This window comes from Egretta garzetta, unplaced genomic scaffold, assembly GCF_000687185.1.
Source record: "Egretta garzetta isolate BGI_Z169 unplaced genomic scaffold, ASM68718v1 scaffold287, whole genome shotgun sequence".
Classification (NCBI taxonomy): domain Eukaryota; kingdom Metazoa; phylum Chordata; class Aves; order Pelecaniformes; family Ardeidae; genus Egretta; species Egretta garzetta.
This window is the reverse complement of record NW_009260435.1, coordinates 2,602,823-2,617,984: the sequence shown is the minus strand read 5'-3', so window position 1 is coordinate 2,617,984 and position 15,162 is coordinate 2,602,823. Positions and strand designations below refer to the sequence as shown.

Sequence of the window (15,162 nt, the reverse complement as noted above, 5' to 3'; positions counted from 1 at the left end):
CAGGACGGGCGCCCCCCCCGCCGTTCCCCGGGTCCCGGATAACTCCTGGGAGAGCGAAGAGCAGCGTGCCCGAGTTCCACCAGCACATGTTGCAAATAATTATTTAGGCAGCCTTCGCGCCTCCCCTTGCGCCCAGGTTTCCTATCCCGCAGCAGCAGCATGCCTTGCAGCAGGGAACTAACGCCCGTACCAGTACAGTCAGGAGCAAATGGGTCGCTCCTGCTGCTGGGAGTCCCACCTTCTGTTTCAGGCACCTCCCTGCCCCGTTCCAGGTCACTGATGCAAAATCGCAGCAGGGAAATTATTAGAAGACATGCAGGAGTGCCAGCCCAGCAGGATCATTCCCCCCACGCTATATGCACCCATCCCAGGATTTCCCAGGCTGGCAGCAGGGAAAGCAGCTCCTTCCATCAGGATGGTCATGCCAGGATGATTGTAGTGGCTTTGGGAAGGTGTTTGGGAGCCTGGGCTCTGGAGGAGATGCCCAAAGGGAAGTGTAGGGGCTGTCCTGCCCAGGGCCAGGCACCACCCAGAAGCAGGGAGAGGAGCCAGGGCTGGTAGCAAAGTTTGGGGGGGTGCCCCCATCTACAGCCAGCCCTGGCCCTACCCATGCTCCCCTCGGTTACACCCCCAGTCCAGGAAGCTCAGTCCCTTCCCAGCAAATCCCTTTTATAGTGCATTAAGGGTACCTCCAAGATCTGCCCTAGCTGTGCCAAAATCCTGCACTCCCGAGGGAGAAAGGTTAACCCCTCGGCTGCTGGGCCCACAGCAGCCCCCCATCCCCGCTCCAGAGGTACAAAAGCTCCTCACTGCTCACTTTCCCGAAAGTGCTGCTCTGGGCTGGCTTTGGCAGGGTGGGCCCAAGGCAGGGGAAGCAGGCAGAGCTGGCGGCTCCGTCCCCGGTGCCCTGCATCCTTCCCCAGGGTGCGGGCCAATGCACAGAGCCGGCCCTGTGCACTGGGAAGAGGAGGCTCCCTCCCTCTCTGCCTTATTTTTAACCAGCCCAGAGACTGCAAGGCACTTAGGGAAGCATGTCCTTCCCTCCATGCCGCCATGCTAAAAAAAAAGGGTGAAAAGAAAGAAAAAGCTCCCAAAATAAACTCCCAGGCAGCGGTCCATCTGCCTTTCCATCAGGATCCCCCCCTGGCCCTGGCGGGGGGGGGGGGAAAAGCCGCGGCCCGGCTGTCTGCAGGAGGGGCTCTGGAGCTGGGGCAGGCTCCCTGCTCCCAGCAGGAGCAATGCTAAAGCAACCCGGGGGTCAGGAGGGGCCCGGCCCTGCTGTGTTTGCGCTCTGGCGAGGGATGACTTCAGCGTTTAAAGGTCAGGCCAGGTCCAGGACAGAGATTGCACAAAGCCTTCCTCTGCTGCCTGTGCCTGTGAGCTCCAGGGGCGCAGAGTCCACGCAGGCCTGAGGAGACAACGGGCAGGGTTCAGACCCTGAAGCGGAGCTCCCTGGGAAGGACCAGGCAGATTTGCCCCAAGCAGCTTTTTGGGTTGCATCAGGAGAAAGGGTGGCTGGGTGCCACCAAGAGAAAGGCTTCCGCCGCTGCACCACAACACACGGCCACGCTCCTGGTGCTATTTTGCTGCCTCCCCACGCGCTCTCCTGGAGAGCAGAGGCGACACGGAGGCTGAGCAAACATAATAAGCCAAGTAAGTGAGAGCAGGAACCAGGCAAAAGGCTTTAATAATTCAGAGAGGACAGGGTGCACAGCGAAGGGGGTCAGCCCCAGCAGTGCAGGCTCTCGGTGGTGAGCAAAGATGCTCCAGCCGCCTCGGGTGCCTGTCCCCTGTGGCCAGTGATGCCCCGGGGCTGCTGGTCCCCCTGCCTGCAAATGCCTCTCCCGGCTTTGACCACGGGGAGTTTTCCTTGGCACAGAGCCCCAGGCATGACTGCAATTTCACCGGGCGCTGGAGTGACCTGGCTGTGGGTGCTGCGACAGGTAGCAGCCCCCAAACGCTCAGTGCATGCATGGCAGAGCAGCAGCTCCCACGGTGAGGGCTTCAGCTCCCGCACCAGCCATATGTCCAGCAGTGCTTCCCCCTTCCCCTCTCTCCAAAGCTGTTTTCGAGCCTGCTTCCCGCCATCCCGCGGGGACTGCCGAGGGATTTAATTTCACTGTCGGCACCCACACCCACTCAAGAAATGCTTTGGGTTAGGCCAGCTGAAAACAGCAGAGAAGAGCTCATCCAGCCCAGCACAGCCAGCTGATCAGCTCCTCCAGAGCCCGGGTGTTGTCTTGTGGGTTTGCAGGACACAGGCCAGGCTTGTGATGCCGTGGGATGCAGCGCATCCTGCCCCTCCACCCTGCACGAGCTGCGGGAAGGCTCGGTCAATGCACCCTGTGATTTTGGGGCATCCTAAGGGCAAAAGGCAGCTCTGGGCATCGTGGGCAGAACCTGTCTGGCAGTGCAGGATTCATCCCTGTGGTCTGCCAAGACTGAGATACAGCACAGGATTAGGAGTGGAGAAAATTGTTGCCTCCAGCTGGAGAGGGGAGATGCCAGGGCTTTGGGGTGGTGGTGTCCCCATGGGTGGATGGCCACCACTGGTCAGAGGGAAGTGGCCCTGGGAAGCTTCACAGCGGCCCTGAGCTTGGCCACATTCTTGTCATTCCTGGAGGGTTTGCTGGGTCAGCTTGTGGCCTCGCTGCAGCCTTGCGAGGGGGCAGTGGGACGGGTGCTTTGCTGGGAGCATGAGCTAGGAGAAACACCCAGCTGGGGAGAGACAGGGCTGCAGCCATCACATATGCAGCAGCACCTCAGGGAGTGAGTTCAGGGCTTGGGCACCCCACAAAAAGCCCTTCTCCTGCAGAGCAATGGAGGGAGACACATCAAAGGTACGGTCTCTGCCCCAGCTCTACGAGCCACACCAGCACCCTGCCTTCTTCCATTGCCAGTGCTTGGGGAAACTGAGGCACAGAGGGGTGAGCCCTCACCTCTGTCCACACAGCAGGCAGATGCACGGACCCAGCAGCACAGCACGTGCCAGCAAACATGGCAGCACTGCAGGGTGATGCAGGGCTGGGAAGAGGCCAGATGATCACCCAGCACACGGACAAGGCATCCTTGTTGGGTTGGGATGCACTCAGGGACCCAGCAAAGTGGCCTGTGCTAGGACGGGGTCCGGAGCAGGCTGGGGAAGGGGACAGAGGTGCTTGGGACATCCCAGGGGAATTACAGCCTCTCCCTATCCCCCAGCTGCGGGAAGGTGCCACAGCTGTCATCGGCCCCCATATCCTGAGCGCTGAGGATGAGGACTCCCCAGCGGAGGAGGTGACCTACTCCATCCAGCCCCCAGCCAATGGGAAGGTTGTGCTGCGCTCGGCGCCTGGCACAGAGGTCCAGCAGTTCACCCAGGCCCAGATAAACAACGGCCTCATCCTTTTTGTGCACCAAGGTAAGGCAGGGCTGAGGTGCCCCAGCCCCCCCAGCATCACCCCCAGCCCAAGGGAGGGGACACCACTGGAGGGGAGCACTGTGCCACCAAGGCAGATGCTAACCCCATCACACACACCTGGTCCAAACCGTGCCAGGTTAATGGGGAGCTGCAGCCCCTCCTGCCCCCCGTAAATGCCCAGCTCTCTGCTTTCCACAGGGGCCCTGGATGGGGGCTTTGCCTTCGACCTGTGGGATGGTGAGAACCTGTCTCCTGGGCACTTCTTCCTCATCAGGGCCCAGAGAGAGCCCCTCATCAGCCTGGCCAAGAAGCAGAGCCTTACTGTCTGCCCAGGTGGGTATGGTTCCCCGTCTTCCCAGTTTGATGGCAAACAGGGCCCTTGGACCCTCCCACCACCCCCGCCTGAGCACTGCCAAGAGATGCCTGCAACAGAGGCTGCAGGCGGGTGATGAGGCAATGGGTTGAAGTCCATTCTGGATATGTTTTCCAGGTGCTCTGCAGCCCATCACCAGCCAGAACCTGCAGGCGGTGAGCAACAGCCCCACCGGCTCCACTGCTCTGTACTACAGCATCGAGCAAGCCCCACGCCTGGGCAGGCTCAGCACCTCCCAGGGGGAGGAAATAAGGAACTTCACCCAAGCCCAGGTGAGTTTTTGCCTCCCCCAGAATCCCAAGGCACAGGCCTCCATCCCCACCCACTGCAGCCCAGGGGTCCCAGCCCGACCCTGCCATGGGCAAAGGCACCTGATCCCTGGCAGGAGGCAGAGCAAGGCTGCAGCCATGCTGTGACTTTCCCAGCTCTGCCAACAGCTAAGAGGGATTAAGAGCCCCAGCATCGGCTTTACCACAGCCACCAGCCTTGGATTTAGTGCTGGGGGAGGCTCAGGGAGTTGTAATCCCCTCTTAGGCTACCTCCCTGCTGCAGACCCAGCCAGCCTGGCTCCTGCCTAAGACAAGAGCTAAGCGATGCTTTCACCACAGCTCCAAGCAGATCCTTGCTACCATGCTTCTGCTATGCAGCTGGGCTTTTGTAGAGCACAGCAAAGGACTTATCACTAACCACTCCCCCCCGCCCCAGAAGCACACAGGTTTGCCCATCCTGCAAGCTCCCCCTTCCTCTGAGCCTCAGTTTCCCCAACTGCTGCACAGAAAGATCCTGGCAGAGAGGCACCGTGTACTCCCACTGATGGCTACCATGGCATAGCTGGTAATGATCCCCATTTCTTACCTAATTAGGGCTTGGCTGCTCCTTCCTACAGCCAAGACAAGCTCAGGGTGCGTACATTGGCTCTAACACAGCATCACCAAGGTCCCCCCCGGCGCTACAGCGCCCCTCACACCAGAGATGAGACAGATGCACCCATCTCCCACATGGCATCACCCACTCCAAGTATTTGTTTTGCCATTTAACAGGTATCATTGAGTTTTTTTTATTTTAGGTGGACAGCGGATTGATTTTTTACCAGCATGAGATGCCAGAAAAGCCCTTCTGGCTCACCCAAGATGCAATCCGCTTCCGTGTAGTCGCTCCCACAACCATCTCTGATTCCTTCATCCTCCTCGTGCTGATCTCCTTTGAGGCCAGGTGTCCCCAGCGTTCGACTCAGCTATGGAGAAATGCAGGTAAAGAGGGAAGGGAGAAGCAAGGGACAAACGAATTCTCCTGAAGTTTGCACAATCTCCCCACCCCCCAAATTGTGCAAACTTCAGGAGAGCTCTTTTGTCCCAAGAAGACACCACCATGCAATGTCCCATGGCCACCCAAGCATGAGCTTTGATATTATGTCAAGCAACCTCTAAAATTGCATCTATCCTTTTGCTGTTTGTGCAATTCCCTCCTCCATCATCTTGCCAGTCTAATATGTCCCAGTTGCCTTCTCATCCCCCTCCATTTCCTTGCAAACCTTTTTTTGCTGTACCTCCCCTCTCCAGCAGATCCTGGTTCTTCCTAGGGATGACAGACCTTTGCATTTTCCCTTTTTCCCCCAGGCCTCCAGCTCGCAAGAGCTCAACGGGCTGAGATTGACACCTCAGTGCTGGATGCTTCCAACCTCCTAAGCCAAATCCCAGTCCCTGAGAGGGCTGCACATGATGTTGTCTTCCTAGTGACTGGGCTGCCAGCTCATGGGCAGCTCCTGGTGGCTGGCATGCCCCTGGAGCAGTCACGACCATTCTTCCTGCAGTCAGACCTGGCCACAAGGAGCCTGGCATACGCCCATGGTGGAGACAGCATCTCCGATGACCATTTCAGATTTAAGGCTTGGCTCCAGCCCCGGGTGCAGCAGTCCATCCGTCCTCCACAGGAAGGGACAGTAATCTCCGAAGCTTTCAATGTAACAGTGACCAGCAGCAGCAAGACACCACAGGTGGTGAAGCGGCAAGAAGTGCTGCGGGTCTCACCAGGATCCGTGGTGACCTTGTCCCAGGAGTACCTGGACGTGGCAGACCCATTGGGGTCCCCAGAGGAGATGGTATACAGTGTCCTCCAGAGACCTCTTGCTGGCCACCTGGCCAACGTACGCAACCCACAGGAGCCTATCAGCCGCTTCACCCAAGCAGATGTCAATGCAGGCCACGTGGTGTTTGTTGCCACTGGGAGCCACGCCACAGGGTCCTTAGCCCTGAGCCTCTCTGATGGCCACCACCCACCCACCCCAACCTCACTGGGGATCGAGGTGCTGCCTGCAGTGAGCACTGCTGCCAGCCCGGTGCTGCTGGAGGTGCCCCAAGACCTGAACAGGGCCTTGGTGTCCCACCATCACCTCCTGGGAGCCACGCAACTGAAGACAGGCAATGTCCTGTACAGGATCACCAAGGACCCAAGGTTTGGCCAAGTACAGGTCAACCAAGAGCCAGTGCAGGGCTTCTCACAGAAGCAGCTGGACTGCGGGGAGGTGATGTTCACCTTCACTGACCTCACCTCTCACGAGGACAACTTCCAGTTCCTTGCCATGTCTCGGGCAGCCAACAGGACCGGGGTGGTGAACGTGACAGTCCGTGCCTTGGTGAAGGCTCAGCCGGGCAGCGTGTGGCCCAGGGGCACCACAGCCCTCCTGGACACCAGCATCCTCGATGCCAGTGAGCTGGCCAACCACACCAAGAGCATTCCTGTCTTCAAGATCCACAGGGAGCCCCGTGGCAGCCGTCTTGTGAAGGTCTCCAAGGACCCAGGACAACCCACCATCCCAATCAAGGCCTTCAGCCAGAGCGAGCTGGAGCAAAGGCTGGTTGGGCTGGAGGTGCTGGAAGCTGGGGGGACTGACCAGCCCCTGCAGAGTGACAGCTTCATCTTTGAGCTGGTGGCTGCTGGCGTGCCACCGGCACTGGCATCCTTGGGGTACCACATTGAGCCCTACAATGCCTCGAAAGCCTACAGTGTCACCCTGCTCAGGGGCCCCCTGGCACCCTTGCCCCCACTGCCCCAGCCCCAGGGCACAGGACAGAGCAGCCCCAATGCCAGCAAGCTGGGCATACCCCCCACCACCTGGCTGGGCCCTGGTGCTACCACCAGCCCCAGCCCTGTGGAGGGGGGCACCTTCCTCAGCTTCATTGAGGCCAACATGTTCAGCATCATCATCCCCATCTGCCTCATCTTCCTCCTGCTGGCCCTCATCCTGCCCCTGCTCTTTTACCTGCACAAGCGCAACAAGACAGGGAAGCACCACGTCCAGGGCACCCCTTCCTCCAAGGCCAAGAACGGGGCTGTGCCGGATCAGGAGACCTTCCGGAGGACGGACCCCAACCAAGGCATCCCCCTAACGACTGTCAACACCCTGGAGGGCAAGGGCACAGGTCCCCCACCCAAGGGCACGGGTCCCGGGGCACCACCAGACCCCGAGCTTCTCCAGTACTGCCGGACTTCCAACCCCCCCTTGAAAAACAACCAGTACTGGGTGTGAAGGACTCAGGCACAGGGGCACAAGACCACCTGGGGGTCCAGACCTTCCTGGAGCACTGCCAGCCGCCACCTCCTCCCAGCTCTCCTCCTCTTCCCTGGGAGCTGGCATCCCATGGATGCAGGAGGACCCTGGGGGTCTGGGGGCTGCCGGTCCAGCCCACCCGGGAGCTGCAAATCTCCAGGTGGCTTTGGGGTAGGGGAGGGGAGCATTGCATAGGCAAGCAGGGGTAGGCAAAATGCCTGAGCATCCCTGGGGAACACTGACTTCAGGTGCTCATTTGGGCCACCCCACAGCAGCCACAGTGCTGGAGGGGACCTGATGGCACCAGTCCCCACTGAACCATCGGGTGGCTCCTCTGTGGGCAGCACTGACCACCACAGGGGTGTTTCCACAGCTCTCGGCACACAAGGGAGGATGAGGAGTGGCTTGAGCTGAGTCAGGCTGGGGATGAAGCTGCCCAAATCCCCCAGGGCTAGGCGGGCTGAGACACTGGAGCAGAGGCTTGGAAAAAAACTCTGTGGCCAATGCCAGGGGAATTTAAGGAGTCCCCACCCACTTGGAAAAAAACCGCCTTGCTCTTTCTCTGCGTGCTTGCTGCATGTTTCATAAAGCAGATTGCACCGAGCCCCAGGGGAGGTTGCACAACAGGTAGGGTGCCCTCAGCAGGGAGGGATGGCAGGCACTCACCTGGGTGGCGTGAAACCAGAGAGGAGAGCAGAGAACCAGAGCCAGCACGGTTTTCCACTGTATACTCCGGTATGGCAGAAGTAAACAGAATAAAGTGCCTTTTCCAAGGTGCATCGCTGGTTTTGTAAGCCATCTGCCCTGTGCTGCCGCTCTTTGCCAGGCCTGTTTTAAGCCCAGTGAGCTGCCGAGTGACATTTGGAAGTAATGGACCAGATTCTGGGCTCTTGCTCAAATTTTCCCCAGCCTGAAGTCCTAAAAACTTAAATAGAAATTATTTGAGGAAGAGCAGAGGAAAAACTGAGCACTGAGCTCAGGATGGGGCCCAACAATAATACCCTGCATTGCTACAGCTGGGAAGCTCATCACAGGGCACAGCCAGCTCTCACAACACCGATGGGAAGCGGAATTGAGCCCCCAGGGGATGCATCACACTTGCACCCCTCTCACCCAGGGTAAAAATCCATCCCCGGTGCCAATGCATGATCCCTCCCCAAACCAGCACCCCAGGGCCATCCAACTCCAAGACTCCTGCAGAGCTGGGATGTTTGCTTGGACCACACCAGCAGCTTTCCTGGCTGCATTTATGGTGCCAATGTTTTCCGAGTGGTAAATCACATCTGCCCTACTCCAGCTGGTGGGTGCCAGCACATCCCCAGCCTCCCCACCTCCAAAACCCTCCCCCTGCCCCATCCGGGGTTGGGGGGATGGGGGAAGAGGTTTCCTTCTGCTCAGAGGCAAATCACATCCTCTCCCCTCAGTAAAATGGGGACAGTGCAACCAGGCTGCCCACGCCATGGCTCGGAGCTTGCCATGGAGGATCTTGCCAGGGCGGTGCTACTCCCAAAGGTTGGGGCAACCTCTCCCCACAGAGCAGAGGGAGTGCCATCACCTCCCTCTCTCTTCCAGATTAACCCCAGCTCTGTGCCTTCCCTATCACATCCAGATAAGTGCATTTATTGTCTTTGCTAAGTACCTACCACCCAGCAAGGGACAGATGTTTGCAAGGAAGCTGGTGACATCCACCAAGAGCCCCCTTGGAAGCACCCATCGTGTTTTCCTTTCAAATGATTTTCACCTCGCACCCAGGGATTAAATAGAAGGAACATGGCCTATTTTGTAAGGAGCACTGAAAGCAAAGCAGGTTATTTTTAAGGCTTGCGGTTGTATTCCCATTGCTGGGAAACATCTACTTCCCAGGGTCAGGGCAGGACAGACAGTAACCTGGAAAATGCCAGCACAGATCATGGTTCTCCGGGGCCAAACTCTGTTCAGGATTTAAACCCTGCCAGCAAAGCTGCTGGCTCCGCTTGGGTTATTCAGGGTTTGCAGCAGGAAGGCTGGGGCAGGATCAAGCCCAGCTTCAGGGCTGCTTACTGCCTTCCCCCACCTGGAGAAGGGCTGAGGGTCCAGGGGGGCTCCTGCCCAGCCACAGAGCAGGCTTAAACCACAGCCTAAGCAAGCTCAAAATTTTCCTGGCCAGGCCCTTTGGCTTCCCTGCACTGGGAGCTGGCACATCATTTCTGTCATCCCCAGAGCCCAGCCAGGGCACAGCACTGCAGCTGCCTGCTCATGCAGAGGTGCAGCTCCCCCTCCTCACCCCAGTTTGGGCCAGAACTGCTCTGATCTGGGAGGTTCTGGGAGCAAGAGGAGCTAGGATGCTCCCTTCCCTGCTGAGCTGGTTATAAAGCTTGCAGAGGTTTAGGGAAGATGCTTACAGCTGCTCTGCCAGATGTGCTATTCCCCCAGGGCAGGCCAGATGTGCACAGCTGGCTGACAAGAGCCAGCCATGCCCATGAACTCGCATGCCCTATTCCTGGGGAGCCACTGCCAGGTCTCCCCCAGCACCTTCCCACCTCCTCCTGCACCCACAGCCGCTGGTGTTTCCCACAGTCCAGGGGTCTCACCCCTACCTCCCACCTCTGCCTTCTACCCATGCTTTTAAAGCAAGAAAAGCCACCCCGAGCAAGACTGCTGACCCCAGGGAGCCCCTGCCCCAGGACATGGCCAGAGCCATTTTTTCTGCAGCACAACCAGCCCCCAGCTCACCCCAACCCCAAGCTGCAGGCTGGGACCCTGCACCCACAGTGGTGTCCCTGCAGAGGGATGGGAGGGTGCTGCCCAGGAGAGAGGCACCCCAGCTCCCAGCAGCAGGGAGGTATTGCTGTGCCCAGCCTGTGAGCGCGGAGACCCACAGGGCTGGGGCAGAGGGGGGACACCAGGCGTGGGAGCCCCAGGAAGAGGGGCTGTACAGAGGTGTGAGAGCACCCAGAGCAACAGGTCATCAAGACCCCCCTACACCCACACGCAGCTTCGGAGGACACCCAGATCAGGGAATAAAAGACAGGCCAGAAGGAGAACCAGTTCACAGCCCAGGCTAAATCAAAGCCTCAAGTCACTAAGGGGAAGCGTGGGGCGGCAGGGAGCAGGGCAGGAGCCAGAAGACACCCAGATACAAGGACAGCAAGCAAGCTGCGGTGACTCACGGGGTGTGACAGGATGGAGAGGACAGACCATACCTGCCACCACCTCCCAAATGGTAGGAAGAGGCATATCAAAGGCAAGGGCATCACCCAGTAGAGCCACCCAGGTGTGAGGACAAGTCAATTGCTGGGGTGCCTTGTCCTCTGTGCCACCTCCAGACACCCCGAGGAGACCACGTGGGTAAAGGTATCTCAGTGCCTGACCACCAGATAACCCAGGCAGCCACAGAGGGCCTCACAAGTGGCAAACACGCCAATAGGTTGCACTTCTATTTTGTTCTTAATTAAGAAGTCACCCTTGCTTTTGATAAGCCCCAGAAGCAGGAAGGTTCTCCTCCTCCACCGGGAAGCCCCCGCAGCTGGATCCCAGACAGGATGTGGCCTGGGCTGGATCAGTCGGGAAGTCCCTGCAGCCTCTCTGGGATGAGAGCCCAGCCCAGGGCTTAACATTCCGATTTGAGCTCAGATTAGCCGAGGCAGGAGGAGCAGCACAGCTGCTGGTCCCCGGGCAGGCATGGCAGGGCCAGGCTGTCCCCAGCCATGGGGAAGGGGCACGTTTAGTGATGCCCTGCTGCAGAGTCCAGCCTGGAAGCAGCAAAGAGAAGGGAGTAAGAGCAATTTCCCCCCACCATTTCCTCAGCAGACCCACAGCACCTTTAAAGCAGCCAGGAAACCCCCTCTTGAGTCATGCCCCCCACCCCCAGGACCCCAGCCCCATCCTGTGCTGGCCATGGGTCCAAGAGCTGCAGCAAAGCTTCTCCAGGCCCCAAATCACTGCCTCAGGAAGGGGACCATAACCCCACAGCCATCTCCCAGGCATCGCATGTGGGGCAGGCTGGATCCGACACCTCTCCTGGGTTAATAACGATACCAGCCCTGTGGTACCAGCTCAGGGAGGGCCAGCACTCGGCAGCAGCTGGAGACACTAGGGCTCACAGATGGGGATGGACACAGAGCAGGAAGGGAATCTGTCGCAGCTCAGGTGACATGAACTGGTTTCCAGGCACCTGTTCAAAAGCCAACAAATAGGCCAAACAGGTTTCTTTCAGCTTCCATCCAGGGTAGATAGGATCTTTTGGCTTTTAAACCCTCCCCTGCAAGCTTCAGCCATGCAAATGCAGGGGCTCAACAAGTGAGGGACTTTATTCCCAGCCAGGCTTCAGGCCAGCACATCCAAACCATGCACACGAGACCAGGACATCATGTCCCCAGCCTCCAAACTCCTCCACTGCTGTGCACCACCACAGGCTGCAGGACCTTGTGACAACATGGCCTGCATTGCTCCTGGGGACAGAGGCACAGCAAGTGCATGAACCTGCCCAAGCTCCTGCAGCAGCCCCCTCTGTTTTGGGGAGGGAAAGCATGGTCCCAGGGTTCTTGCCTCCCTGTCCCCATCCCAAAACCTCCTTGGCAGCTCTCACCAGCCCCAGGAGATGCTCTGGATTTCATTGGGAGCCAGGAAGACCCTGCTGGGTCCCCTCAGGTCATGCTCCCTGATTAGGAACAGTCTCCAGGAGACCCCACCTGGGAGGATGGGAGGACACCTATTTCTCCCAAGGCAGGTGAAGGACCTGACCAGGGGTGGCCAGGTCCTCCCAGGAGCTGCACCACATGGGGAAACTCAGAGCCAGACCTCAGGCTGGCTGCTGAGTAGTGTGGTGAGGCTCAGCACCTCTTCTCAGCTCCGAGCCAAGCCCAGGGATACCAGGAGCCCTCCCACCCTGCTACATGCCCACTGGATTTCAGCAGGCCATGCCCACAGCCCGCAGAACAGGCTCTGCTGGCAACAAGCCTGGTTGAACAGGACAGAGCTGGGGGTAGAGCAGGCTACAGGCACATCACCCTGGGAGCACTGCACCAGAGGAGTCCATGCAGAGACAGGGCTGTCCCCAGGAGTCTAGCATCCCTCCCTCCACCTTGCCCACCTGAGACAGAGCTTCCCAGGCCCCGGCAAACAGAGGGAAGGATGGAGAGATGAGGACCTGGACACCAGGAAGCACCCCCCAGGCAGCTGCTGCCTGCCATGGCTCTCCAGCCTGACTGCTGATTTAAATTCAAGCAAGGCTGAGCCTAACCTCCATTTCCACACCCAGCAACTCCAAGGCAAACAGAGAGTGACAGAGGGACAACCACATCCCAGAGCCTGGGCTCTCCACCCCTCCCACAAAAACAACACGCCCAGAGACGCAGTTCCCCAGCAGCACAGGACCTACCTCCCTGGGCTCAGTGCCTTCCTGAGGACCAGAGAGGTTATCCATCCTGGCATGGAGAGCTGGGACAGGGTCTGCCCCGAGCATTGCCACGGCTCTGGCTGGGGGGAACCAGCCCTTTGCAGAGCAGCAGGGGAAGGAGGAGGGCTGGCAGACCCCAGCTGCAATTAAAGGTGGTTCCCAGCTCATTCCCCTGACACATGCACTGCTTAGCACCATCACCCCCCCAGCCCCACCAACTGCCCTGGGCTGGGACCAGGAGGGAGCATTTATAGCCACAGCCCAGGGAACCAGCTGGTGCTCATTGCCTTGCCTGGAGGAGCCGAGTCAGGGTCACGCTTCGGAAATATTTGAGAAGCGCGGTGATTAGAAGATTTGAGCTGGCAGTCTGAGCTGTCTCCCGCTGCCCGTGGCTCATTGCCACCCAGTGCCAGTGCCCTCCCATGTGCATCTGCCCAGTCTTGCTGCCTCCAGGCAGGCACACGCTTGTCCACCTCCCAGTGCAGCCAGGCTGGGTCTGAATGGGACGTCACAGACATTTTGGGCAGTGAAATCCCCCTCAGCTCCATCCCCTGCGCACACAGCCCCGGAGCTGCCGCCAGCCCTGGCAAGCAGGCGTGACTGCTCCCCCTGCCCCGCTGGCAGCCCTGCCTCTCCGACATGCTTCTAAGCACGCCGGCAGGCCTGATCCTGCCCAGCCACGCTGCCAGGAGCTGCACCCCGTGCTCCCCTTTGCCATGGGGAGAAGCTGGGTCAGGCCACTGGGCTGCTTTGGAGTCTGATCCCGAGTACTTGGGGTGGGAAGGGGTATCCGTGCGGCTGACAACCAGCAGCTCTGCTTGTCCCAGCTGCCGGGGCAGAAGGCACCCAGGACCCCAGGTGCTTCTGCACCCATGGAGGGGTCCTCCCACCCCAGAGCATCCAGTCTGAGCCTGGGCTTGGGGGTACGCTTAAGGCAGGACACTTTTGTGGGGCAGCAGATGATTGGTTTGGCCATGGAGGTGGCTCATCCCACCGAGCCAAGTCTTGCTGGTCTGGGGGATGCCTAGGGATGGGTTGGCTCCGGGTTGTCCCTACTGCCTGCTGGCCCAGCTCGCATAGAAACCCCCATCTCCCAGAGCTCAAACCAAGGATGCCAGACTTTCTTTCCACATTGGGGAGAAGCCCAAAGAGAGGAAGCAAGGCAAGATCGCCTGAAGCCTCCTGCCAGAGCGGAGGCAGCAGCAGGCCCTGCCGTGCCAGCTGCGGTGCTCCCCGGGGAGGACGCACCAGCCGCAGCTGCCACCTCCCCGCCCAGCCTTCGTGCCGGCGGGGCTGCGGCGCTGCCTCGGCCTTGGCTTTCCCACACGCGAGCAGCCTTGGGAAGCGGGAGGAGGAAGCAGACCTGCCCCGTGTTCCCGGTGTTTCCTCTCGGCCCCGCATGCCCCGTTTTTATTTTTTCTTGCCATGACCCTGAGCAGGAGCAGGGAACAGCCTGTGTCCTGGGTAAGGGCAGCAACTGAAACCTCTGGTGCACAGGGACCACTGCCTGCACCCCCAGCCCCCCTCCTCACCACTACCCTGCACCCCAGGGGCGCCCAACCAGTGGCTGGAGTGCTGCGGCAGCCACCAGGATGCCTGGGGACGCTTCCATCATCCAAACCCTGGAGCTTTTGCAGGATGCCATCAGGGGTGTGGGGGGCAGCAGGAGGATGCTTGGAGGGCCGAGGCAGACCCCAAAATGCCTGCATATGAGCAGGGAGGCCCCAGCTGCCCACTGCCAGGCGGTGGAGGGAAAAGGCAGGAATGTTAATGGGAAGCAGGTTTTCCCAGCCAATGGGTTTGCCATGCCGAGCCAGCCCTGGGAGCACAGTCCAGACATGGGTGTATGCAGAGGGGTGGCTGGTGGGGCAGGGAGACCTTTGTGGGTGCCAAAGGACTGCTCAGGTCTGCACTTGGAGAAACTGAGGCACAGCCTTCATCAGAGGGGTGCATGCAGCCCGCAGGGACCTTGTCCTGTCCCTGTCCCCGTGCCAGGACACCAGAGCGGAGGATGAGCTCCCGGGGTGCTGGGGCATCTCCCTGCTCTGGTTGCACACCCTGTGAGCAGCAGTGGCTCTTTGCAGCGTTGAGCCTTCACCGAGGGTGTGACTAGCCTGGCTTTGGGGCCCAAATCTGCAAGCATTTATCAGGGTGGCTCTGAGGAGGATTAACTCCTTTGCTGGGGCTGTACGCACCCTCCCGACACCACTATCGCCTCTCCCACCCACCCTGGTCCTTGACCCTCACCCCACGTGCAGACCCTCCAAAATCTGTCTGTGGGACATCCCAGGGACCATGCTGCGATGGGGCACCCCAGCCAGGGCATCCCTCCGCCAAGCTGGCTCTGGGGGAGCTAGGGTGCCGCAGCCGGATGCAGGCACAGCTCCGGAGGCTGCTTGCGGTGCCAGAGGCTGGCTGCCCGCCCAGGGACAGCAGTGGCAGGCTCAAACCCAGTGCTCTTTGTG

General features: G+C 59.6%; 1 protein-coding gene across 1 annotated transcript in view; it reads left to right on the top strand.

Moving 5' to 3' along the window:
• CSPG4 (chondroitin sulfate proteoglycan 4) overlaps positions 1–7,299 on the top strand; it is a 14,118-nt gene extending 6,819 nt beyond the window's left edge. The window contains exons 6-10 of the mRNA XM_035899514.1: positions 3,202–3,400; positions 3,599–3,733; positions 3,891–4,045; positions 4,840–5,023; positions 5,390–7,299. Coding sequence (XP_035755407.1) covers positions 3,202–3,400; positions 3,599–3,733; positions 3,891–4,045; positions 4,840–5,023; positions 5,390–7,299 — 2,583 coding nt within the window. The remainder of the gene's footprint in view (positions 1–3,201; positions 3,401–3,598; positions 3,734–3,890; positions 4,046–4,839; positions 5,024–5,389) is intronic.
• The last annotated feature ends 7,863 nt before the right edge of the window (positions 7,300–15,162 follow it).